Raw genomic sequence first — 18,520 nt, 5'->3', positions numbered from 1 at the left:
AGGGTGTTAGAGATATCAAGACCATTTGAGGAACATTTTTAAATGCATGCAAAGGTCCTGAGATTTTGACGAGCCTACCTAATGTCTATTTTGAAAAAGATGCCCAGGGATTTCTTAAGCCCTACTCATCCCCCATTTCCTCCCCCTTCTCTTTCATTAAGGTCTGTACTGTCATATCATAATAATCTAGATTCTTCAGTTCTGTTGGATACCTACTCTTCAAAAGGGCTTCCCAGGTGGCCAACTGGTAAAGAATCCACTTGCCAATGCAGGAAACATGGGTGTGCTCCTGGGTCGGGAAGATCCCCTGGAGAAAGGAAATGGCAACCCACTCCAGTATTCTTGCCAAGGACATGCCCTGGACAGAGGAGCCTGGCAGACTAGTCCACAGGATGACGAGCGACTAAGCACCAACACAGGGAAGACCCAACCTTCTGCAGCTGTCCACAACCCCAGGGACCTGTGTGCAGCATCTGATGAACTAGGCAGGTGGCCTCTGAAATGAAGACTATGGAGGAGTCCTCCGCAATTGCCTGGCTTTCCTAACGCAGGAGTGACCAACACTTCCACCTGTGATGCATGAATCACACACAAAGGCACAATCAAAAGTGATTCTCAGTCTGTTTATTGTGCAAAACCATCAACTGGGTGTGGGGAGGAGGCAGGAGGGTTAAGTGAGCCACCGTCCAGGGCCCACCACACAAAGGGAGTCTCAACTTCTATTCCCCTCCCTCCCGATCTTCATAAAATAGGCAGATTAGTCAGTAATCGTCAAAGAGAAAAGTCTGTGGTTAAAGGTTTTTCCTTGGGACCGGTCACAGGCTTATACTTTTTTAAGTACAGACCACAGACTAAGCCAGAAGGGCCTAAAGGAGTAAGATTCCATGAGGGGAAAATCTCAGCACTAACTCTGCACCTTGGCCTGTTTACGCTAGGGTTTAATCTAGTCTAAGTAGGCTGCATGGCGCCACCGTGAGGAATGATGAGACCAGAGCCTGATGGAGACGTCAGACCGCACACGGTGGTGTGTGCTGGCCCAGCGTGGAGGGCAAGCCTTCTCCCTCTGCCAGACAAGATCTTTCCCTCCCTCCAGTGAAACAGCAGGCCGCAACAGTGGGGGCCTTCCTAGAGGGTACCTGTCATTACCCTGGATGCCTCTTAAAAATCAGAAGCAATACCCTCCCCATCTAGGCATAGCCAAACAGGGGAAACATAAATAGAAGGCCTGGGCCTCAGGCAAGGCTTGTGGTTACAGAAAGGGCAGGGCCTCCGAGGTGCCTGGGACTGACCGGAGAGGAAGCACTGAAGCAGGGATCCTATTTGTCCTTCTTGTTCTCCTCATCTGGCACGGTAGTGGGCACCGTGGCCACAGGCTGCTCCTCGGGGATCTTATCTCCAGCCTTTGACAGCTTCTTGGCCCTCTGATAGAGCTCATTCAAGTTGAATTCTCGGATCACATTCTCCTGTGCAAAAGGGACGCACGCATCAAGTTCAAGTTGGAAGGGAGAGTGGTGTCTGGGAAGAAGTACAGTTGACCGTTGAACAGGGGTGTGGTTGGGGCACCAACCCTTTTGCAGTCAAAAATCCACCTATAACTTATCGTCAGCCTTCCGCAACCACAGTCCCCCCCAGTCTGTGGCTCCCTGTGTGCAGCTCCAGCCAACCACGTGGGGCGCACAGCACTGTAGTTTTTACTATTGAACACTATCCACACGAGCAGACCGACACAGTTCTGACTCGTTTGTGCAAGGGCCAATTGTATTTACACAGTCTAGGAAGGGAGGAAGCAAAGGACAGGAATCTAACCCAGATCTCTTCTTTTGGGGTACCTGAAAAAGTCAATTAATATTCACCTATAATGTGCCAGTCACTGTGCCAAGAATTACAGCTACATCATTCAATGTAATCTGCAAAACAAAGCCTGTAAGAAAATGCTACCCTCTCCAATTTACTGCCAAGGAGACTATAAGGAGCCACCGAGACTGAATCTTAATAATCGTTCCCGGCTATTCAGATGTCTGGCACATGGTAGAATAATTCGCTGAGTGAATCCATGAATGAGACCTAATAAACAGTCCACACTCTCAAAGGTTGTGGGCAAGTAGCACAACTAGGAATCAAACCCAGGGTGGGCTCCAAACTGACCTCCTGTTCTACACCCTCCTGCAAACCACCTGCCCACTCACACACCTCCGAGAACGTCCAAGAGACAGCCCGGCCCTTCTTGTCGATCTGCGGCCGCCGCATGACCTCCTTCCCCCCTTGGAACAGGATCAGGGTAGGCAGCTGCTTGGTGAGGGGTGACGTGCTCACTTTGTACCTGTAGGATCCAGAGGTTCTCTGTAAGTGCATCTTCGTGTATCCCCACAAGGGACCCCCCTGCCAGGCCCTCACATACCGTGTACTAACATCAGTGTAGCGTCCAACGTCCACCTTCCCAAAGTTCAGCCCCGTACAGTTGTACCTGGGAGAGAAGGAGTCAGCGAAGCAGGGGCACAGATGCCTGAGGGCGGGGCGGGAGTGCCTTGGGTTGCAGTGTGCAAAAACCAAGGACAAACCAACGAGAGGGAGGGGACAGCTTCTACCACCCCTGTCCCACTCACTTGAGCGAGAGGTCAGCGTAGATAGGGGCAAATGACTGGCAGTCACTAGACCAGTTGGCAAAGAACTCCACGATCCAAGTGACCCTCTTGTCCCGCTCCAGCTCCTCCTGCCACACACAGAGAGGAAACGGTGAACTGGATTACACAGGCTCCTGGAAGATACAGACTTTAGTACCTAATTCCTCATCTCGGCTTCCCATACCTCTGTAGACCCCACAATGGACCATGGTGCCCTTGATTCTCCTCTGGAGCCCACAGTGAACCAATGCCCTTGACTTCAGTTCTGAAGTATGGCTGTTCCTCTGAGCAGTGAGCACGACAAAACCACCCCCAAGGCACCCAAGGAACAGGGAAGAAGAGCACTTACATCAATGGTTTTGTCACTGAAGTACTTGATGTACTCAGGGCCCATATACAGGGGGGGTTTGCACGTCATCAGGAACACTGAACACAGAAAAAGGATGTCACAGGTGTTAACTGCCAAGGGGCACTTGCCATCTACCTCTGTAAGGATTAAGTCACGTGCGCCCGCAGCTGCCGACCTTCAACACCCCCTGAAGGAGCTTAGGGTGCAGAGCAGAAACGAGGCGCCCTATGCTCAGGGAAAAACTGGCAGGACAGGTCTTCCGATAGTTATATGTTCTCAGGAGTCGATTTTATGAGCCCAATTCGTGTATCTCCTCACATCTAGAAAAGCACTAAGATCCTTCATGGTGACAACGGTTTCTCGTGACTGGCAGAAAGCTTCATGACTCTAGCACACACTTTCTGTAAAAAATACACGCTGACCGCATGTGCTCCCCCCTCGCCAGAATCACACATATGCTGTCCTTTCCCCCCGCCTCTTTGGAACAGTTTCTCGGAGCTAAGTGAGGTGCTGTCTCCCAGCCTGCAGCCCTCGTTTCGCCCCAATTAAAACTTAACTTGCAGCTCTCATGTTGCACATTTTAAGTCAACACAGGAAACATGTAAGGGCTTGAGTAGGGGATTTACTTTCAAACCAACCCAAAGATTTCAAGTACCAAAGAGTACATTTTGTAGACATACATAAACACATTCCCTTCCTCTTAAAATACAATCTCGGTAGGTTCTCATCATCTGAGCCTCACACAATTAATTAGATATAAGCTATGGAAGACAGGAATGGAGGAACTGGTGTGGTGTTGGAATTTGGTTCCCACAACCAAGTCTTAGTCTCCTTACCTATGCAGAGTGTGATGTAAAGCAGGCCCATACGAATATCCAGGCGGAAGAAAAGAATCGCATTGGCCACCTTACTGAACATGAAGATGTTGCCTATATGCTGTTCCACGGTGACTGAAACACAAAGGTGTCAGAGGTCAGGCCGGGCCGCGTGCTCCCGTGTCCTATTATTTGTCCCTCTCCTTGGAATACTTTGAAACAGGAGAGGGGGAGAGGAGCAAAGTCTAAGGTCAAATTCAGCCTTGGCACAGAATGAGGGACAAGTTCACCAAGTTATGCCCCTCTCACAACATGAGAGGAAGACTCCGGAGGTTGTCGGTCCGAACCGCGGGAAACCACACTTACTGGACCTGCGATTCTTCATCATCACGATGGCGCTGAGAAACATCAGGATCTCCACTTCTCTCTGGAACAGAATCAGAGCGTCAGAAAGGCCACGACCGGAAGCGATTTGGGTGACCAAGGGAGCCAGAGAAAAAACGAACGAAGATCGAGACTGGGAACGGTGACAGTAGAGAAATAACTGGAGTCGGCTAAGGAGCAGCGCTGGCTTCCCAGGTGGCGCTAGTGGTAAAGAACTTACCTGCCAGTGCAGGAGACACAAGAGAGGCGGGTTTAATCCCTGGGTCGGACGATCCCCTGGAGGAGGGCATGGCAACCCACTCCGGTATTCTTGCCTGGAGAATCCCATGAACAGAGGAGCCTAGAGGGCTGCAGTCCATGGGGTCGCAAAGAGTCAGACACAACTGAAGTGACTTAGCAAGCACAAGGGGTAGTGGGGAAAACACCAGTCAGAAGATCCAGGTTCCAAATCTACCCCTACCACAAACTGCCTGCTGCCTTTCAGCAAGGCACTTAACCAGGGAACACGGGCTTCCCTGACTGAGGATTAAAGAAGATAAGAAGTAGGAAACAGTGACATAAAGTATATGGTGTAAAACTGTAAGACACACAATCAGCTCAGCGTGACCCTGATAAAATAAACCTTTTCCAGGTAAACTTTCTCAATCATTCCCATCAATACAACAGATGGTTATTCTATTTGTTTGGTTGTAAGTTAAAACATTCCTCTCCACCTAATATTCAGTGATAACCCATGCACTTTGAATATAATTTGAGAGCTGAAGGAGGCCTTTCAAACCTCTCAAAGGTACTTTTCCGTACCACGAGTTTACTGTTCTTTCTCACCTTCTAGAAGGTAAGTTCCAAGTGAGTTAAGTGAGACAGACAATAAAAACGACAAAGACACGAGCAAGGTAACTTCAAAGAGTAAAGACTGCAGTGAAGAGTGACAAAGACTTGGTGAGCGGTCGCACGCGGGGGGGGCCTTCTGTAGACTGGAGGGTTTGAGGCATTCCACACCTTTCTGTTAGTCATACAGGATCCAAATCATTATTTCAGACAAAACCAATTAACTGCGATTTACGGCCAGCAATCAGGGACCTAGGTTTTCAGCCTCAATCTCCAAGAAAAAGCAACTGACTGGATTTAGAAATGGACATCGAAAGTGGGGGCGGGGGGTGGGGCAGGGAATATGACAGACCTTACTATATATTCCATCTGAGTAGAAATTACGAAGAGTTTTCAAGAATGAAACTGGCTTTAAAGTGGCTTTTATAATTATGGAAAGATGATTTAAAAGAGAATTATGCCCAATCAGGAGACCAAAGACAGGGCTAAAAGGAATATACTCTAAAGACAGATGTTCAAGCTGGTTTTAGAAAAGGCAGAGGAACCAGAGATCAAATTGCCAACATCTGCTGGATCATGGAAAAAGCAAGAGAGTTCCAAAAAACATCTATTTCTGTTTTATTGACTATGCCAAAGTCTCTGACTGTATGGATCACAATAAACTGTGGAAAATTCTTCAAGAGATGGGAATACCAGACCACCTGATCTGCCTCTTGAGAAACCTGTATGTAGGTCAGGAAGCAACAGTTAGAACTGAACATGGAACAACAGACTGGTTCCAAATAGGAAAAGGAGTACGTCAAGGCTGTATATTGTCACCCTGCTTATTTAACTTATATGCAGAGTACATCAAGAGAAATGCTGGGCTGGAAGAAGCACAAGCTGGAATTAAGATTGCTGGAAGAAATATTAATAACCTCAGATATGCAGATGACACCACCCTTATGGCAGAAAGTGAAAAGAAACTAAAAAGCCTCTTGATGAAAGTGAAAGAGGAGAGCGAAAAAGTTGGCTTCAAGCTCAACATTCAGAAAACGAAGATCATGGCATCTGGTCCCATCACTTAATGGCAAATAGATGGAGAAACAGTGGAAACAGTGTCAGACTTTATTTTTTGGGGCTCCAAAATCACTGCGGATGGTGATTGCAGCCATGAAATTAAAAGACGCTTACTCCTTGGAAGAAAAGTTATGACCAACCTAGACAGCATATTCAAAAGCAGAGACATTACTTTGCCAACAAAGGTCCGTCTGTCTAGTCAAGGCTATGGTTTTTCCAGTAATCATGTATGGGTGTGAGAGTTGGACTGTGAAGAAAGCTGAGCACCGAAGAATTGATGCTTTTGAACTGTGGTGTTGGAGAAGACTCTTGAGAGTCCCTTGGACTGCAAGGAGATCCAACCCTGGGATTTCTTTGGAAGGAATGATGCTGAAGCTGAAGCTCCAGTACTTTGGCCACCTCATGCAAAGAGTTGACTCATTGGAAAAGACTCTGATGCTGGGAGGGATTGGGGGCAGGAGGAGAAGGGGACGACCGAGGATGAGATGGCTGGATGGCATCACCGACTTGATGGACGTGAGTCTGAGTGAACTCCAGAGTTGGTGATGGACAGGGAGGCCTGGCGTGCTGCGATTCATAGGGTTGTAAACAGTTGGACATGACTGAGCAACTGAACTGAACTGAACTGAAAGACAGAATGGGTCTGTGGTAAAGACTAGCCATGTATACTCCAGACCTTACTTCCTTTTCCTCCTGGACATACCGCATCTAGGGAGAACTGTGTGACCAGCACTCCTAAACGCACTGTGAGCCGAAGTGACGTGCCACTTCTGTGCCCAGGCAGTTAAGAAAGGGGATGCACGTCCTTGCGGGACAGCTTTCTTTCTCCACCTGCTGGCATGATGCTGGGATGATCTTAAGGACATCAGTAGAAGACAGGACGAGACTGGGTTCCAGAATAACTGCATAAACAAGAGCTCCCTTGGTTGTTTGCTTGTTTATTCACCATTTCAAACTTTTTTTAAAGCTAATTTTATCTTTACTTGATTTTGGCTGTGCCGGGCCTTTGTTGCCAGGCGGGCTTTTCCCTCGTGGGGGTGAGCGGGCTTCTCACTGCGGCGGCCCCCTCGTTGCAGAGCACGGGTTCTAGGGCACGTGGGCTTCAGTAAATGCCGCAGGCGGGCTCAGTGGGTGCAGCTCCCGGGCTCCAGAGCACAGGCTCAGTAGCTGGGTGCACCGGCTGAGCTGCTCCACAGCAAGTAGACTCCTTCCTGACCGGGATCAAACCTGTGTCTCTTGGCATTGACAGGTGGATTCTTTACCACTGAGTAACCAGCGTAGCCCTGTTTCAAACTTTTTATTAAGGAAATTCTCAAACACACACCAAATCAGAGAGGATACTGAAGGGTGGCAGAATATGCCACTCCCAAGTACACCATTTTGGCATAAGGATTATTTTGAGTCTAAAGGCAACTGATGAGAAGTAAAATAAAGAAAAGCTCCATGCCCTTCCCTTACGTGTCTAAGAGCAGGACAAAAATTTACCTTCTCTACCAAGGACAAAACTAATCAGGGGAGATAACTTTAGACGCTATCAGCCTGGAGATAACGCCAGAGGGATCTACCATTAGCTTACCTTTCTTATTTTCAGCTCCTGCAATCCTAAAACTCTCCTTCTTCATCCTGTCATTTCTCCACAAATTTATTGTTCTTTGTTGAAGATGCCATGTAAGCTGGAATTCTAAGCCTTTTTGTCACTTATTTTTCCCTGGGTATCTCCCTTGTACACAAGTTACACATGTTAATAAATGTGTTTGTATTTTAATTGACTTCAATCTGTCTTTTATTACAGTAGTCTCAGGCAAGACCTCAGAAGGGCAAAGGGAAAATTATTTCCTGCCTCCTACAATACCTTAGTAAACCCCTAATACTCAGTTTCAATAGTAATATTTGGCAAAATATTTCATCTACGCTACCCATTTCTTTTGCTGGAGAAACTTACAAGCAAATTGCAACTGTATCATTTCGGCTGTAAAGATTTCAATACACATTGCTTACATATAAGAACTTCTTTCTTAAACTAAAATACCATTATCATATCTAACAAAACTAATACTACTTCCTTGTTGTTATCTAATACTTGGCCCTTATTCAAATTCAAAGGTTGTGGGTGTATGTGCTTACTCACTCAGTCCTGTCTGACTCTTTGCAACCCCATATACTGAAGCCTGCCAGGCTCCTCTGTCCATGGGATTTCCCAGACAAGAATACTGGAATGGATTGCCATTTTCTTCTGCAGGGGATCTTCCCAACCCAGGGATCGAACCCAAGTCTCTGCACTGGCAAGTAGATTCTTTACTGTTGAGCCACCAGGGAAGTCACACCCTTGCTAACACCATCTACCTTAATATTATAACTTCCAAATCACCAGGGTAAATAAGTAAAACACAGATTTCCCAGGAAGACAAACAGTTATGAGTACCATATAGTTAAAAAAAAAAAAAAAGTAAAAAGAAAACATAACACCTTCCAGTATTTTGCATATAATTAGGGAAGAGTAGTCAGAGAAATTAATTGCATAAAAAGTCCCTTTTATAAAAACCTTTATTTTCATCCACTTATATGTTTAAGTCTTATTTTGGTTAAAGTTGGATAGATAAAAATAGGATCTTTTGAAGAAAATGGCTACATCTGAGCTAATTAATAACACTGGGAAAGGATAGAGTTTGAAAAAGTGTGGAGTGAAGAATAAAAAGTAAGGAAGCAGGTTCTGTTAAAGATTAAGACTCATTTGGGGCTTTGGGAAAAAAAGACAAAAACTCAGGTGACTGTCTTTCCTCAGAACATGTATGTGGCTATTCAGTAGAGGGCGAGAGCTTCAACTTATTTTACATTTTTTTTTCCCCTTAAAGCATGCAGAATCTTAGTTCCCTGACCAGGGATGGAACCCAGGCCCCCTGCAAAGGCAGTGCAGTCTTAACCCCTGGACCACCAGGGAAGCCCCTCAAGTTATTTTTCTGAGTGGTCCCTCCATTCCAGTTCAGGGAGAACTCCAAGAGGCTTGAGACAGATTTCTTTACAGCGTTTTTTTCTTTTTTTTTTTTTTTACAATTCCATTTCCATAGGCCTAACAATTTTATTTATTTTTACATCCCCAGTATGCGGCACACAGCCCAGCACACAGTCCGCCCTGAGAGACTGTTAACTTGATTTTAAGAAATGGCTGTGTGCTGTTACCGTGGCTAAAGAGTGGCTGCAAATCCTCGTCGCTCACTAGTTGTGTGACCTTGGACGAGTCTCCTAACTACGCCAAGATCCGTTTCTTCATCAATAAAACGAGAATACTACAAATACTACTCGCCTTGTACAACTCACTGGTTCTTTATTAACGAGCAACACTGGAAGAGAGTGCGAGGGCCCAGTCTGGGGAAGACTCTGGTCGAGCATGGATTGGGAGGTGGGAAGGAGCTTGGCCTCAAAAGGCAGAAGGCTGAGACTGCTGGGCGAGCTAACCGGCTGCTTTCTCACCCTAAACAAGAGGAGGGTTAGGCTCGGTAACAATCCACGCCCTACACTCTTAGCAGTCTGTCAAGTCCGCTAAGAGGCCCGGAACCTGAGGCGTTCTCAAAACGGTCCCTCGGGGCTCCCGGCTGCGACCACCAGGGCGGGGACAGTCAAGGTCGTGGGGTCCCGAGGAGGGTCGCTCACCCAGTCAAAGTCACACGGGTTGCCGTCTTCGCGTTGCGTGGGGAGACTTTCGCAGACAGGGGGCAGCTTCCTGACGAGTAGGAAGGCAGCAGAGAGCAGGGCTGACAAAAAGTAGTAAGGTCGAGCCAGCCATCGTGAAAGTCGCGGGACTGAATACACGAGAGCAATCAAAGGCGCTAGGACCGCCATCTTCTCGGCCCCCTGAGGCACCGGCCGCTCTCTTCGGCTTCCGTAGGTCTGGTCCCGCCTCTCTCACCATTGAAGGTTTCCATTGGGCCAAGTGTCAGATGGCCCGCCTCTAGACCCGGAGCTAGATCTCTGATTGGCCCTCTACGGCAGGTAAGGGAGGTGAGAGAGGGATTTGATATGCTATTGGCTAACCTAGCTGTCGCTTTTACTACCTAAGTCATTTCATTGGTTAAGCGATTGCTGCGAGCGGAGGCCTCGGAAAATTTAATAATGTTAAGGAGTATTTCCTGAACGTTCTCAGAAGGCGACGGAAGTCGTTGCCGGAAGAAGGTAGGCAGGGCCAGAGGCAGTCCAATGGTAAACGACTCCTGGAGGAAAAGGGCGGTACCCCGTGAAAAGATTAACCAATGAGAATCATTAACGCCAGACACCGGGACGGCGCCGGGGCAGAGGGGACGATGGAGAATTTCACGGCGCTGTTCGGGGCCCAGGCTGACCCGCCACCTCCCCCAGCGGCACTCGGCTTCGGACCCGGAAAGCCGCCCCCCCCGCCGCCACCGCCTCCGGGCGGGGGGCCCGGCCCGGCCCCGCCCCCGACCGCCGCTTCGGCCCCTCCCGGGAGCGACAAGTCGGCGGCAGGCTGCGGCCCCTTCTACCTAATGAGGGAGCTGCCAGGTGAGTCCGAGGCCCGGCCGAAGCCGGCCAATCAGATCGCCGCGAGGTGGGGCTGGGCGTGGCTCCTAGATGCCGAGGGAGGTGAGGGGAAGCCCGGGCGGCGCGTGCGGGGATTTCGGAGCTCCGTGTCGGAAACGACTGCGAATTCAAGGCCAAAGGCACGACAGGAATCCTCAGGATGGACTGGGAATGAGAAGAATGGGTCTCTGTGGCCGCCTTTCACGCTCCGCCCTGTCTCTGAAGCTGATGGTGGTTTTATGATTCCCTAAAAGTTACTCCCTGGAGGTTCAGACGGTGAAGAATCCGCCTGCAATGCGGCAGACCTGGGTTTGAGCCCTCAGGTGGGAAGAACCCTGGAGAAGGGAAAGGCTACCCACTGCAGTATCCCTGCTTGGAAAATTCCGTGGACGGAAGAGCCTGGAGGGCTACAGTCGATGGGGTCGCAGAGTCGGACACGACTGAGTGGCTAACTGAAAAAGCACCCAGGGTTCAAGTTTGGAATTTGAGAGTCCTTATTTAACATCCTTGCGGACCTAGTTCCAAATCTGCTTCCGACTTCCTGTTGGTTTGTTGCCTTTCTTTTTTCTCTGGGCCTGGGCCTTTCCTCATCTGTTGGAACAAGTGAATAGAATTGGACCAGACTCTTTCATTCAAAAACTTATTTCGTTGAGCACCTATTTTATGTACCAGGGGTTATTGTACACTGAAGATACAACTGTGAATAAGGCTGACAAGATCCTTGCCTGTTTGGGAATTTACGTGCCCATGGAGGAGGCAAAAGGTAACAGGGTGAAATCACAAAGCAGTTACGGCTGTAGGAAAAAAAAATGTGATAAGATTTAAGGGAGCTGAACTGCTTTAGCTAGAGTGATCAGAGAAGCTCTTTCTGAGTAGGTTACTTTAGAGTTAAAATGTAAGCGCAGAGAAAGAGCTAGCCATTTATGAGTGGGAGAAGGAATAACTGGATACAAAAAAAATGAAATCAACAGCCCCAATGTGAGAAAAATCTTGTAATGTTTGAGGAACAGAAGATCAGCTGGACTCCAGTGAAGTGAACAGAGGAGTGATAGATAAAGTGAGAGTGTAGGCAGAGGCCTGTGTTAGACATTTAGATTTTAACATATTATTGACCAGAAACATGTCAATACCTTTTTTAGAGAGTGAAACCATTAACATCACCGTGGGAAGTTGTTAAAGCTTAAAATTGATCAAGGATTCATCATACAGCTTATCATTGACATTATCATTCACATTTTGCTCTGTTAGGTTTTTATTCCAACCTTGTGTACCTTATAAACACAAGTTTATTTTCATAAAATTTTAAAAAGTGACACACCATGCAGTTTTGAATGAAGAAAATTTTTTCAGTGAATTTTATGCAGATACTTTCTCTTATTGTCCGAGCAGCACCTAGTGCTGCAGCCCACGGGGTCGCTAAGAGTCGGACACTACCGCGTGACTTCACTTTCACTTTCATGCATCGGAGAAGGAAATGGCAACCCACTCCAGTGTTCTTGCCTGGAGAATCCCAGGGACGGGGGAGCCTGGTGGGCTGCCGTGTATGGGGTCGCACAGAGTCGGACACGACTGAAGCGACTTAGCAGCAGCAGCAGCAGATGATAGTTGTTCCGAATGTAGTTCTGATTCAGATGATGTGACTATTAGACCAACAAAGAGACAGAAAACCTTAGTGATTGTTTTCTGATACGGAAAGTGAAAATGAAACTCATGGTGCTGGAGAAGACTTTACAGGTGTGTCAGCTGTAACTATTGAATGTAATAATGCAAAGTGGTAGTGAAATAGCTGAATTAATTATTGCGTTAGTTTCTACAAAAATCCCCCTTTCAATAATGTTACTGCTTAGTGGTCCAGGAAAGAGGTGGTTTAGACTAGGCGATAGCAATGGAGGAAAGAAGTAAATGGATGCAGGATAAATGTTAGAGGTAGAACTGACAGGAATGAAGGATTGAATATAGAAGTGGAGGAGAGAGGAATTGAGGGTGATTTCGAATTTTTGGCTTGAATAACAGGATTGATGGTAGTGCTGAGGTCAGGCAAGAACAAGTTTGAGGAGGTGGAAACCGGGAGTCATTTTAGACATACATGTTAGTCTCAGGGACATCTTTCAGTTCATCCCACGTCCATAGCTTTGACTGTATGGACCTTTATCGGCAAAATGATGTCTCTACTTTTTTAAAATGCTGTCTAGGTTTATCATAGCTTTCCATTCAAGAAGTAAGCATCTTTTAATCCCATGGCTGCAGTCACTGTCTGCAGTGATTTTGGAGCCCAAGAAAATAGAGTCTGTCACTGCCACCACTTTTTCGCCTTTTATTTGCCATGAAGTGATGGGACCTGATGCCATGATCTTAGTTTTCTGAATGTTGAGTTTTAAGCCAACTTTTCCACTCTCTTTCACCCTCATCAAGAGGCTCCAAAGTTCCTCTTCACTTTCTGCTATTAGAGTGGTGTCATCTATCTGAGGTTGTTGCTCTTTATCCCAGCAATCTTGATTCCAGCTAGTGATGTTTCAGTAGGATGTTTATACCTTCAACGACAAATGCAAGTTGAAGGAATTTGAGCTTTTTCCTGAGGGAATGGGAAACCATTAAGATTTTTGAACTGACTCCAGCTTCTAAAGATATCTAGAGAGCATGGGTGCCATGTACTAAAATAAAGGAACCATGAGTGAGGTGGGGAAAATTTGGAGTTTAAAAAAACAAAAAAATGTCAAGGGAATTCCCTGAGAGTCCAGTGGTTAGGGCGCCATGCTTCTTCTGCAAGGGGCTTGATCCCTGGTCAGGGAACTACAATCCCGTAAGCCTCCCGGTGCAGCCAGAAAAGAAAACTGAATCTGCAGTGAGTTAATTAAGCGAATGTTGGAAATGGAAGATTAGTTTTCAGGAGTGGAATCAGGACTGAGGAGAGAGATTTATAAATCATCTTCGTAGAACTGATGGGCAAAACAGAACATCGGATGGACTCTTTTAGGTAAAGAATTTAGCAGAAGCACAGAGTGGGGAACATGGAAGGAGGCAGTGCTGACGTGAGAAGCACTGGGTCCCCGAGCCTCCTGCCGTCACGCAGCCCACTCTCAGCGACAGCTGGCACGGAAGACAACGCGGCAGAGTAGGGTGGCGTGTCAATAGGGAGGAAAAACACCTTACTCATTTAGTGTTTATTGAGCACCAGTGAGATGTGAATGGACAAGGCATTTTTCTCAGCCCTCAGTGGCCTGATAGCTCAGAGCTGAGTTTTCTCAAGTGAATGATTATCAACAAGTCACTTTTGTCGTTTGTACCCCAAATGGTCATCATAACTAGACTATGAAATTGTAGGTTAGCTGTTTCTACTCTCACCACTGGACCCTAGTTAAATTACTAAGAGGAGAGTGAAAAAGCTGAGTTGAAATGCAGCAGTCAAAAAAACGAAGATCGTGGCATCCAGTTCCATCACTTCATGGGAAATAGAAGGGGAAAAAGTGGAAGCTGTGACAAATTTTATTTTCCTGAGCTCCAAAATCACTGCAGATGGTGACTGCAGCCATGAAATTAAAAGGCGCTTGCTCCTTGGAAGGACAGCTATGGCAAACCTAGGCGATGTACCAAAAAGCAGAGACATCACTTTGCTGACAAAGGTCTGTCTAGACAAAGCTATGGTTTTTCCAGTAGTCATATATGGATGTGAGTTGGACGTAAAGAAGGCTGAGCACCGAAGAGTTGATGCTTTTGAACTGTGGTGTTGGAGAAGACTCTTGAGAGTCCCTTGGACTGCAAGGAGATCAAACCAGTCAATCCTAAAGGAAATCAGTCCTGAATATTCATTGGAAGGAGTGATGCTAAAGCTGTAATATTTTGGCCACCTGATACAAAGAGCCAACCCACTGGAAAAGCCCCTGATGGTGGGAAAGATTGAAGGTACAAGAGAAGAGGGCGGCAGAGGGTGAGATGGTTGGACGTCATCACTGACTCAATGGACACGAGTCTGAGCAAACTCCAGGAGGCAGTGAAGCACAGGGGAGCCTGGCGTGCTATGGTCCACGGGGTCTCAAAGAGTGGGACACGACTTCGTGACTGAACAGCAACAACCGCGATTCTTTGAAAAAAGTCAGCCGTGAAATGTTGAGACCGATGATGCCTCCCACCTACAGACTTTATACTTTCCAATATGTTTTCAATTGAACCTTGAAAAAACGTTAAGTGTGATTGTGATAGCTTTTACTGCATTCCATAGGTAAGCAGAAACAGGCATACAAAGGATTACAATTTTAGTTGCCCAACTTCTAATTAAACATTTCTTTTTTTCTAGGCAGAGCTATCATATTTGGTATTATAGGAAGAGTGAAGATGGTGGTACCAAAGTTACCAGCAGTAGCTAGAAAAATCTGTTTTTCTCTGTAAAGGTGACTGGAGTTTCTTGCTAGTTTTTTTTTTTTTTAAAAGGAAGCAAGACACTCACACCACTGGGTTATAGTCGGCCTTAAGCATGGTTGTAGCTGAGCTGTGAGGTTATATTATTCTAGTCACAGCCAGAAGTATTAACTTCTCATTAGGATATTGATGAAACACAGAGCGATTGTAGCACAGGCTATAAGCACTGTGTCCCTTGTTACTCCGGTTACACTGACTGTCTCCTTTATTGGGTTAAAGTGGTTTCCACCACTGCCCTGTTTAGATTTTTGCCTATTCCCCTCCTTCCAACCTACCATTCTACAGTACAGTATTTTTAGTGTTTGTTGTGTGTTATTATTTATTCTTGCTATTTCTTACTCAAAAATAACTTTTCTGTATTGGTAATTCTAACTTAAAAGATCCCTTACTTAGGTTAGAATATAGTCTTTTACTTTCCCTTCTAGGTCAGTGAATTAAAAAAAAAAAATCTCTATTCTCGGAAAAGACCCTGATGCTGGGGAAGACTGAGGGCAGGAGAAGAGGGCGAGAGAGGGTGAGATGGCTGGATGGCATGACCGCCTGAGTGGACATGAGTTTGAGCAAGCTCTGGGAGATGGTGAAGGACGGGGGTCACAGAGTCAGATGCAACTGAGCTACACAACAGCTCTTGGAACTGATTCTTCTCCTTTCTCTTCTCCCCGTGTGCTCTAGGCAGCACCGAGCTGACAGGCAGCACTAACCTGATCACACACTACAACCTGGAGCATGCCTATAATAAATTCTGTGGGAAGAAAGTGAAGGAGAAGCTGAGTAACTTCCTGCCCGACCTGCCCGGGATGATTGATCTGCCTGGTTCCCATGACAACAGCAGCCTGCGCTCCCTCATCGAGAAGCCCCCTATCCTTGGGGGCTCTTTCAATCCCATCACAGGGACCATGCTGGCTGGCTTTCGCCTGCACACTGGCCCGGTGCGTGCCCTTCTGGGGAGGTGGGACAGTGGGGAGGCCCGTGCATGCCCTCCTGGGGAGGTGGGGCAGGGGGAGGCCCGGCGCATGCCCTCCTGGGGATGTGGGACAGTGGGGAGGCCCTGTGCGTGCCCCCGGGTGAGGTGGGGTAGGGGAGGCCCTGTGTGTGCCCCCGGGTGAGATGGGGCGTGGGAGGCCCGAAGGCTTCGTGGTGGTGGTCCTCCCCGCGTCTTGACCCCCCGCCCCCCACCCAGTACTGCGCAGAGCAGGTGCCGGCAGCAGTGCCGGCGGGGAGGGGTCCGCGCCCTCTGCTCACCAGCCCTGCCTTCGGCCGCTGCAGCTGCCGGAGCAGTGCCGCCTGATGCACATCCAGCCGCCTAAGAAGAAGAACAAGCAGAAGCACAAGCAGAGCCGCGCCCAGGACCCCGTCCCCCCAGGTAAGAAGCCGCTGTCTGCCGGGCTGCAAAGCCGGGCACTCTGAATCTAGTTTGACCTTCCTCAGTGAAAAGCTCAGTTAAGTCCCTCACGAGCCCTGGGCTCCCCGCTTCTCCTTGGAGAAGAAGCTGACGTGATGCAGCCGCCCGGGCAGGTGGGACCTTGGGCCGGGGCTTCGGCGGAGCCTCTGAGCGCATCCTGGTTGCGCGGAGAGCAGCGGTGCCCTGGCCAAGGGGTTTTCCTCGCGCCCCAGAGCTCTGGCGGCGCAGGATTCGGGGCCTGACCCGTGACGGGCACCTCGTATCCCCGCCAGAGACGCCGTCTGATTCAGATCACAAGAAGAAGAAAAAGAAGAAAGAAGAGGACCCTGAGCGGAAGAGGAAGAAGAAAGAGAAGAAGAAGAAGAAGGTGCGGTAGGAGCCCGCCGCGGCGGCCCCTGAGTCCCCGCCTCGCCCAGGCCCTCGGTAGAGCCCCCTCCTCTTCCTCTGCCCTCCTTTCCTTCCAGAACCGACACAGCCCGGAGCACCCCGGGATGGGCAGCTCTCAGGCCAGCAGCAGCAGCAGCCTCCGCTAAGGGGCCGGTGGACCCTGCCAGGAGGACTTCCCTGCTGGGCCGGAGGCGGCCCTGGTCAGCGCCGGGTGCAGGGGCGGAAGCCGCGCAGCCGGAGGAGCCGATGGGGAGATGGGCAGGGCTCCCGGCGGCCTCCGCCCGCCTCGCTTTCTCATGGACACCTCTTCCCCTCCCAGGAAGCTCTGTTCACCTCTTCTGTGCGGTTTGTCTGATGTAGGATTTGGTCTGATTTGTTAGGATTTTTATTCTCTTAAAATTGCATTTATCAAACTGGCTGAAGCGTGGCTGCCTGTCAGGAGGTAAGTGCCTTTCCGTGGGAGTCAAGGTGTAAGCCAGCGCGTGCGGAGGTCTGAGGGGGCTCGGACCTTGGTGGCATGGTTTCCTCAGCAGGCGGGGCAGCCGCCCGAGACCAGGGAGCAGGGTCCAGGAGCAGAATGCGCCGACACCTTCCTGCCCCAGACTTGTTACCACCCTGCCCCCAAGACTGCCAGCTAGTGCCTGGATGACCTTCCTGCTTAAGGCCGGCTGTGTCCTAGGTCAGTTTCACGTGGAAACTCGGTAGCCAATGGAGAAAGCACCCACAGTCAGAAGTGAATTTCAGCAAGGTTGCCTCTTGGTCAACCCTGTGGTTTTTTTTTTTTTAAAACAAATTTCTGCCAAGCAAAGGTAAATGATTCTTTATAATAAGAACTACTTTTGATATTCGTCACTCCCTAAGACAGTGAAATTATTTGGCTGATGTGAATGCCTAAGCTTCTAAGACAGCAAAAAAAAGTCTCCCAAATCTTTAGCCACCTGATGCAAAGAGCCACCTCAGTGGAAAAGATGCTGATGCTAGGAAAGATTGAGGGCAAGAGAAGGAACCGGCAGAGGACGAGAGGGTTGGACGGCATCACTGACTCACGGACGTGACTTTGAGTGCACTCGGGGAGACAGTGGAGGATGGGAAGTGTGGCATGCTGCAGGTCAGGGGGTGCAGAGTCAGATGAGACCGAGTGACTGAAAGAACTGGCACGAGGCAAAGCAAACGCCTGCAGTGTCTGCAGCAGGCCAGGTGCGCAGAAGTCGCCACAGGAGCGCCCCAGCTGACGGCGTCTTGACCTAAGCCCAGTGTGACATGGCTGGAGTCTGCTGGGATGAGCCAGGGTTGGTCCTAGAGCAGCAGACGGAAAACCACTCATTCCGCTCGTGTTAACCTAGGATTTCAAAGCGAGGGTTTACAGATTTCAGTTACAGACGGGGAAACAAAGGCCAGCTTTCTGAGATGAGTGTCTAAGGGTGCCTATTTAAATGAGGACACAGCCTTCTGCTTTTGACAGGGGACGGCATGGGAGGTCACACTGCCCCTGTACACCCCTGTGGTCTGCCTTTCACTCCGTCGTCATCCACTGGCTTGCCTCTGGCTGCATCCAAAAGGAGCTTTACCATCCAGAGAGAATTCTGTTAAGGGATTGTAGGCAAAAGTCAAGAGCGCTCTCAACTCTGAAATGCCAAGTTTTGGTCGTTACAAGACTTTTCTGAAACATCCAATTAAATCACTGAAATAAAAACAGGATCTCTTTTGTCTTAAGTGGTTCTCTTCACCGTAG

The 18,520-nt window shown here is 48.5% G+C and overlaps 2 protein-coding genes across 3 annotated transcripts; one reads left to right on the top strand and one right to left on the bottom strand.

Annotated features, from left to right (window-relative positions):
• Positions 1 to 609: 609 nt before the first annotated feature.
• TMX2 (thioredoxin related transmembrane protein 2) lies at positions 610 to 9,928 on the bottom strand. Its single transcript, XM_004016486.5, has 8 exons — positions 9,705 to 9,928; positions 4,152 to 4,212; positions 3,807 to 3,920; positions 2,971 to 3,047; positions 2,604 to 2,710; positions 2,399 to 2,464; positions 2,191 to 2,320; positions 610 to 1,463 (listed from the first exon to the last, which is right to left on the bottom strand). The coding sequence occupies exons 1-8, from the start codon at positions 9,891 to 9,893 to the stop codon at positions 1,317 to 1,319; spliced, it is 891 nt and encodes a 296-aa protein (XP_004016535.2). The 5' UTR covers positions 9,894 to 9,928; the 3' UTR covers positions 610 to 1,316.
• A 390-nt stretch (positions 9,929 to 10,318) lies between these two features.
• MED19 (mediator complex subunit 19) lies at positions 10,319 to 18,501 on the top strand. Of its 2 annotated transcripts, none has more exons than XM_027979803.2 (5): positions 10,319 to 10,568; positions 15,672 to 15,928; positions 16,266 to 16,362; positions 16,674 to 16,768; positions 16,866 to 18,501. In XM_027979803.2, exons 1-5 carry the CDS (start codon positions 10,352 to 10,354, stop codon positions 16,932 to 16,934), a joined length of 735 nt encoding a protein of 244 aa, XP_027835604.2. In that variant the 5' UTR covers positions 10,319 to 10,351; the 3' UTR covers positions 16,935 to 18,501. The 2 variants fall into 2 exon arrangements, with proteins under 2 accessions (XP_027835604.2, XP_042089500.1); XM_042233566.2 differs by lacking the exon at positions 10,319 to 10,568 and adding an exon at positions 10,627 to 11,349.
• Positions 18,502 to 18,520: the final 19 nt, after the last annotated feature.

This window comes from Ovis aries, chromosome 15 (genome assembly GCF_016772045.2).
Source record: "Ovis aries strain OAR_USU_Benz2616 breed Rambouillet chromosome 15, ARS-UI_Ramb_v3.0, whole genome shotgun sequence".
In the NCBI taxonomy this organism is placed as follows: Eukaryota; Metazoa; Chordata; class Mammalia; order Artiodactyla; family Bovidae; genus Ovis; species Ovis aries.
The sequence above is the reverse complement of the archived record's forward strand: the minus strand, read 5'-3'. Positions and strand labels throughout refer to the sequence as shown.

Coding starts and splice junctions, on each gene's coding strand:
- TMX2 (XM_004016486.5), bottom strand. CDS start 9,893: ATGGCGGTCCTAGCGCCTTTGATTGCTCTCGTGTATTCAGTCCCGCGA. Junction 3,921..4,151: donor GATGAAGAATCGCAGGTCCA/GTAAGTGTGGTT, acceptor TTTGTGTTTCAG/TCACCGTGGAACAGCATATA. Junction 2,465..2,603: donor TACGCTGACCTCTCGCTCAA/GTGAGTGGGACA, acceptor CTTCTCTCCCAG/GTACAACTGTACGGGGCTGA.
- MED19 (XM_027979803.2), top strand. CDS start 10,352: ATGGAGAATTTCACGGCGCTGTTCGGGGCCCAGGCTGACCCGCCACCT. Junction 15,929..16,265: donor TTCGCCTGCACACTGGCCCG/GTGCGTGCCCTT, acceptor CGGCCGCTGCAG/CTGCCGGAGCAGTGCCGCCT. Junction 16,363..16,673: donor CCAGGACCCCGTCCCCCCAG/GTAAGAAGCCGC, acceptor TATCCCCGCCAG/AGACGCCGTCTGATTCAGAT.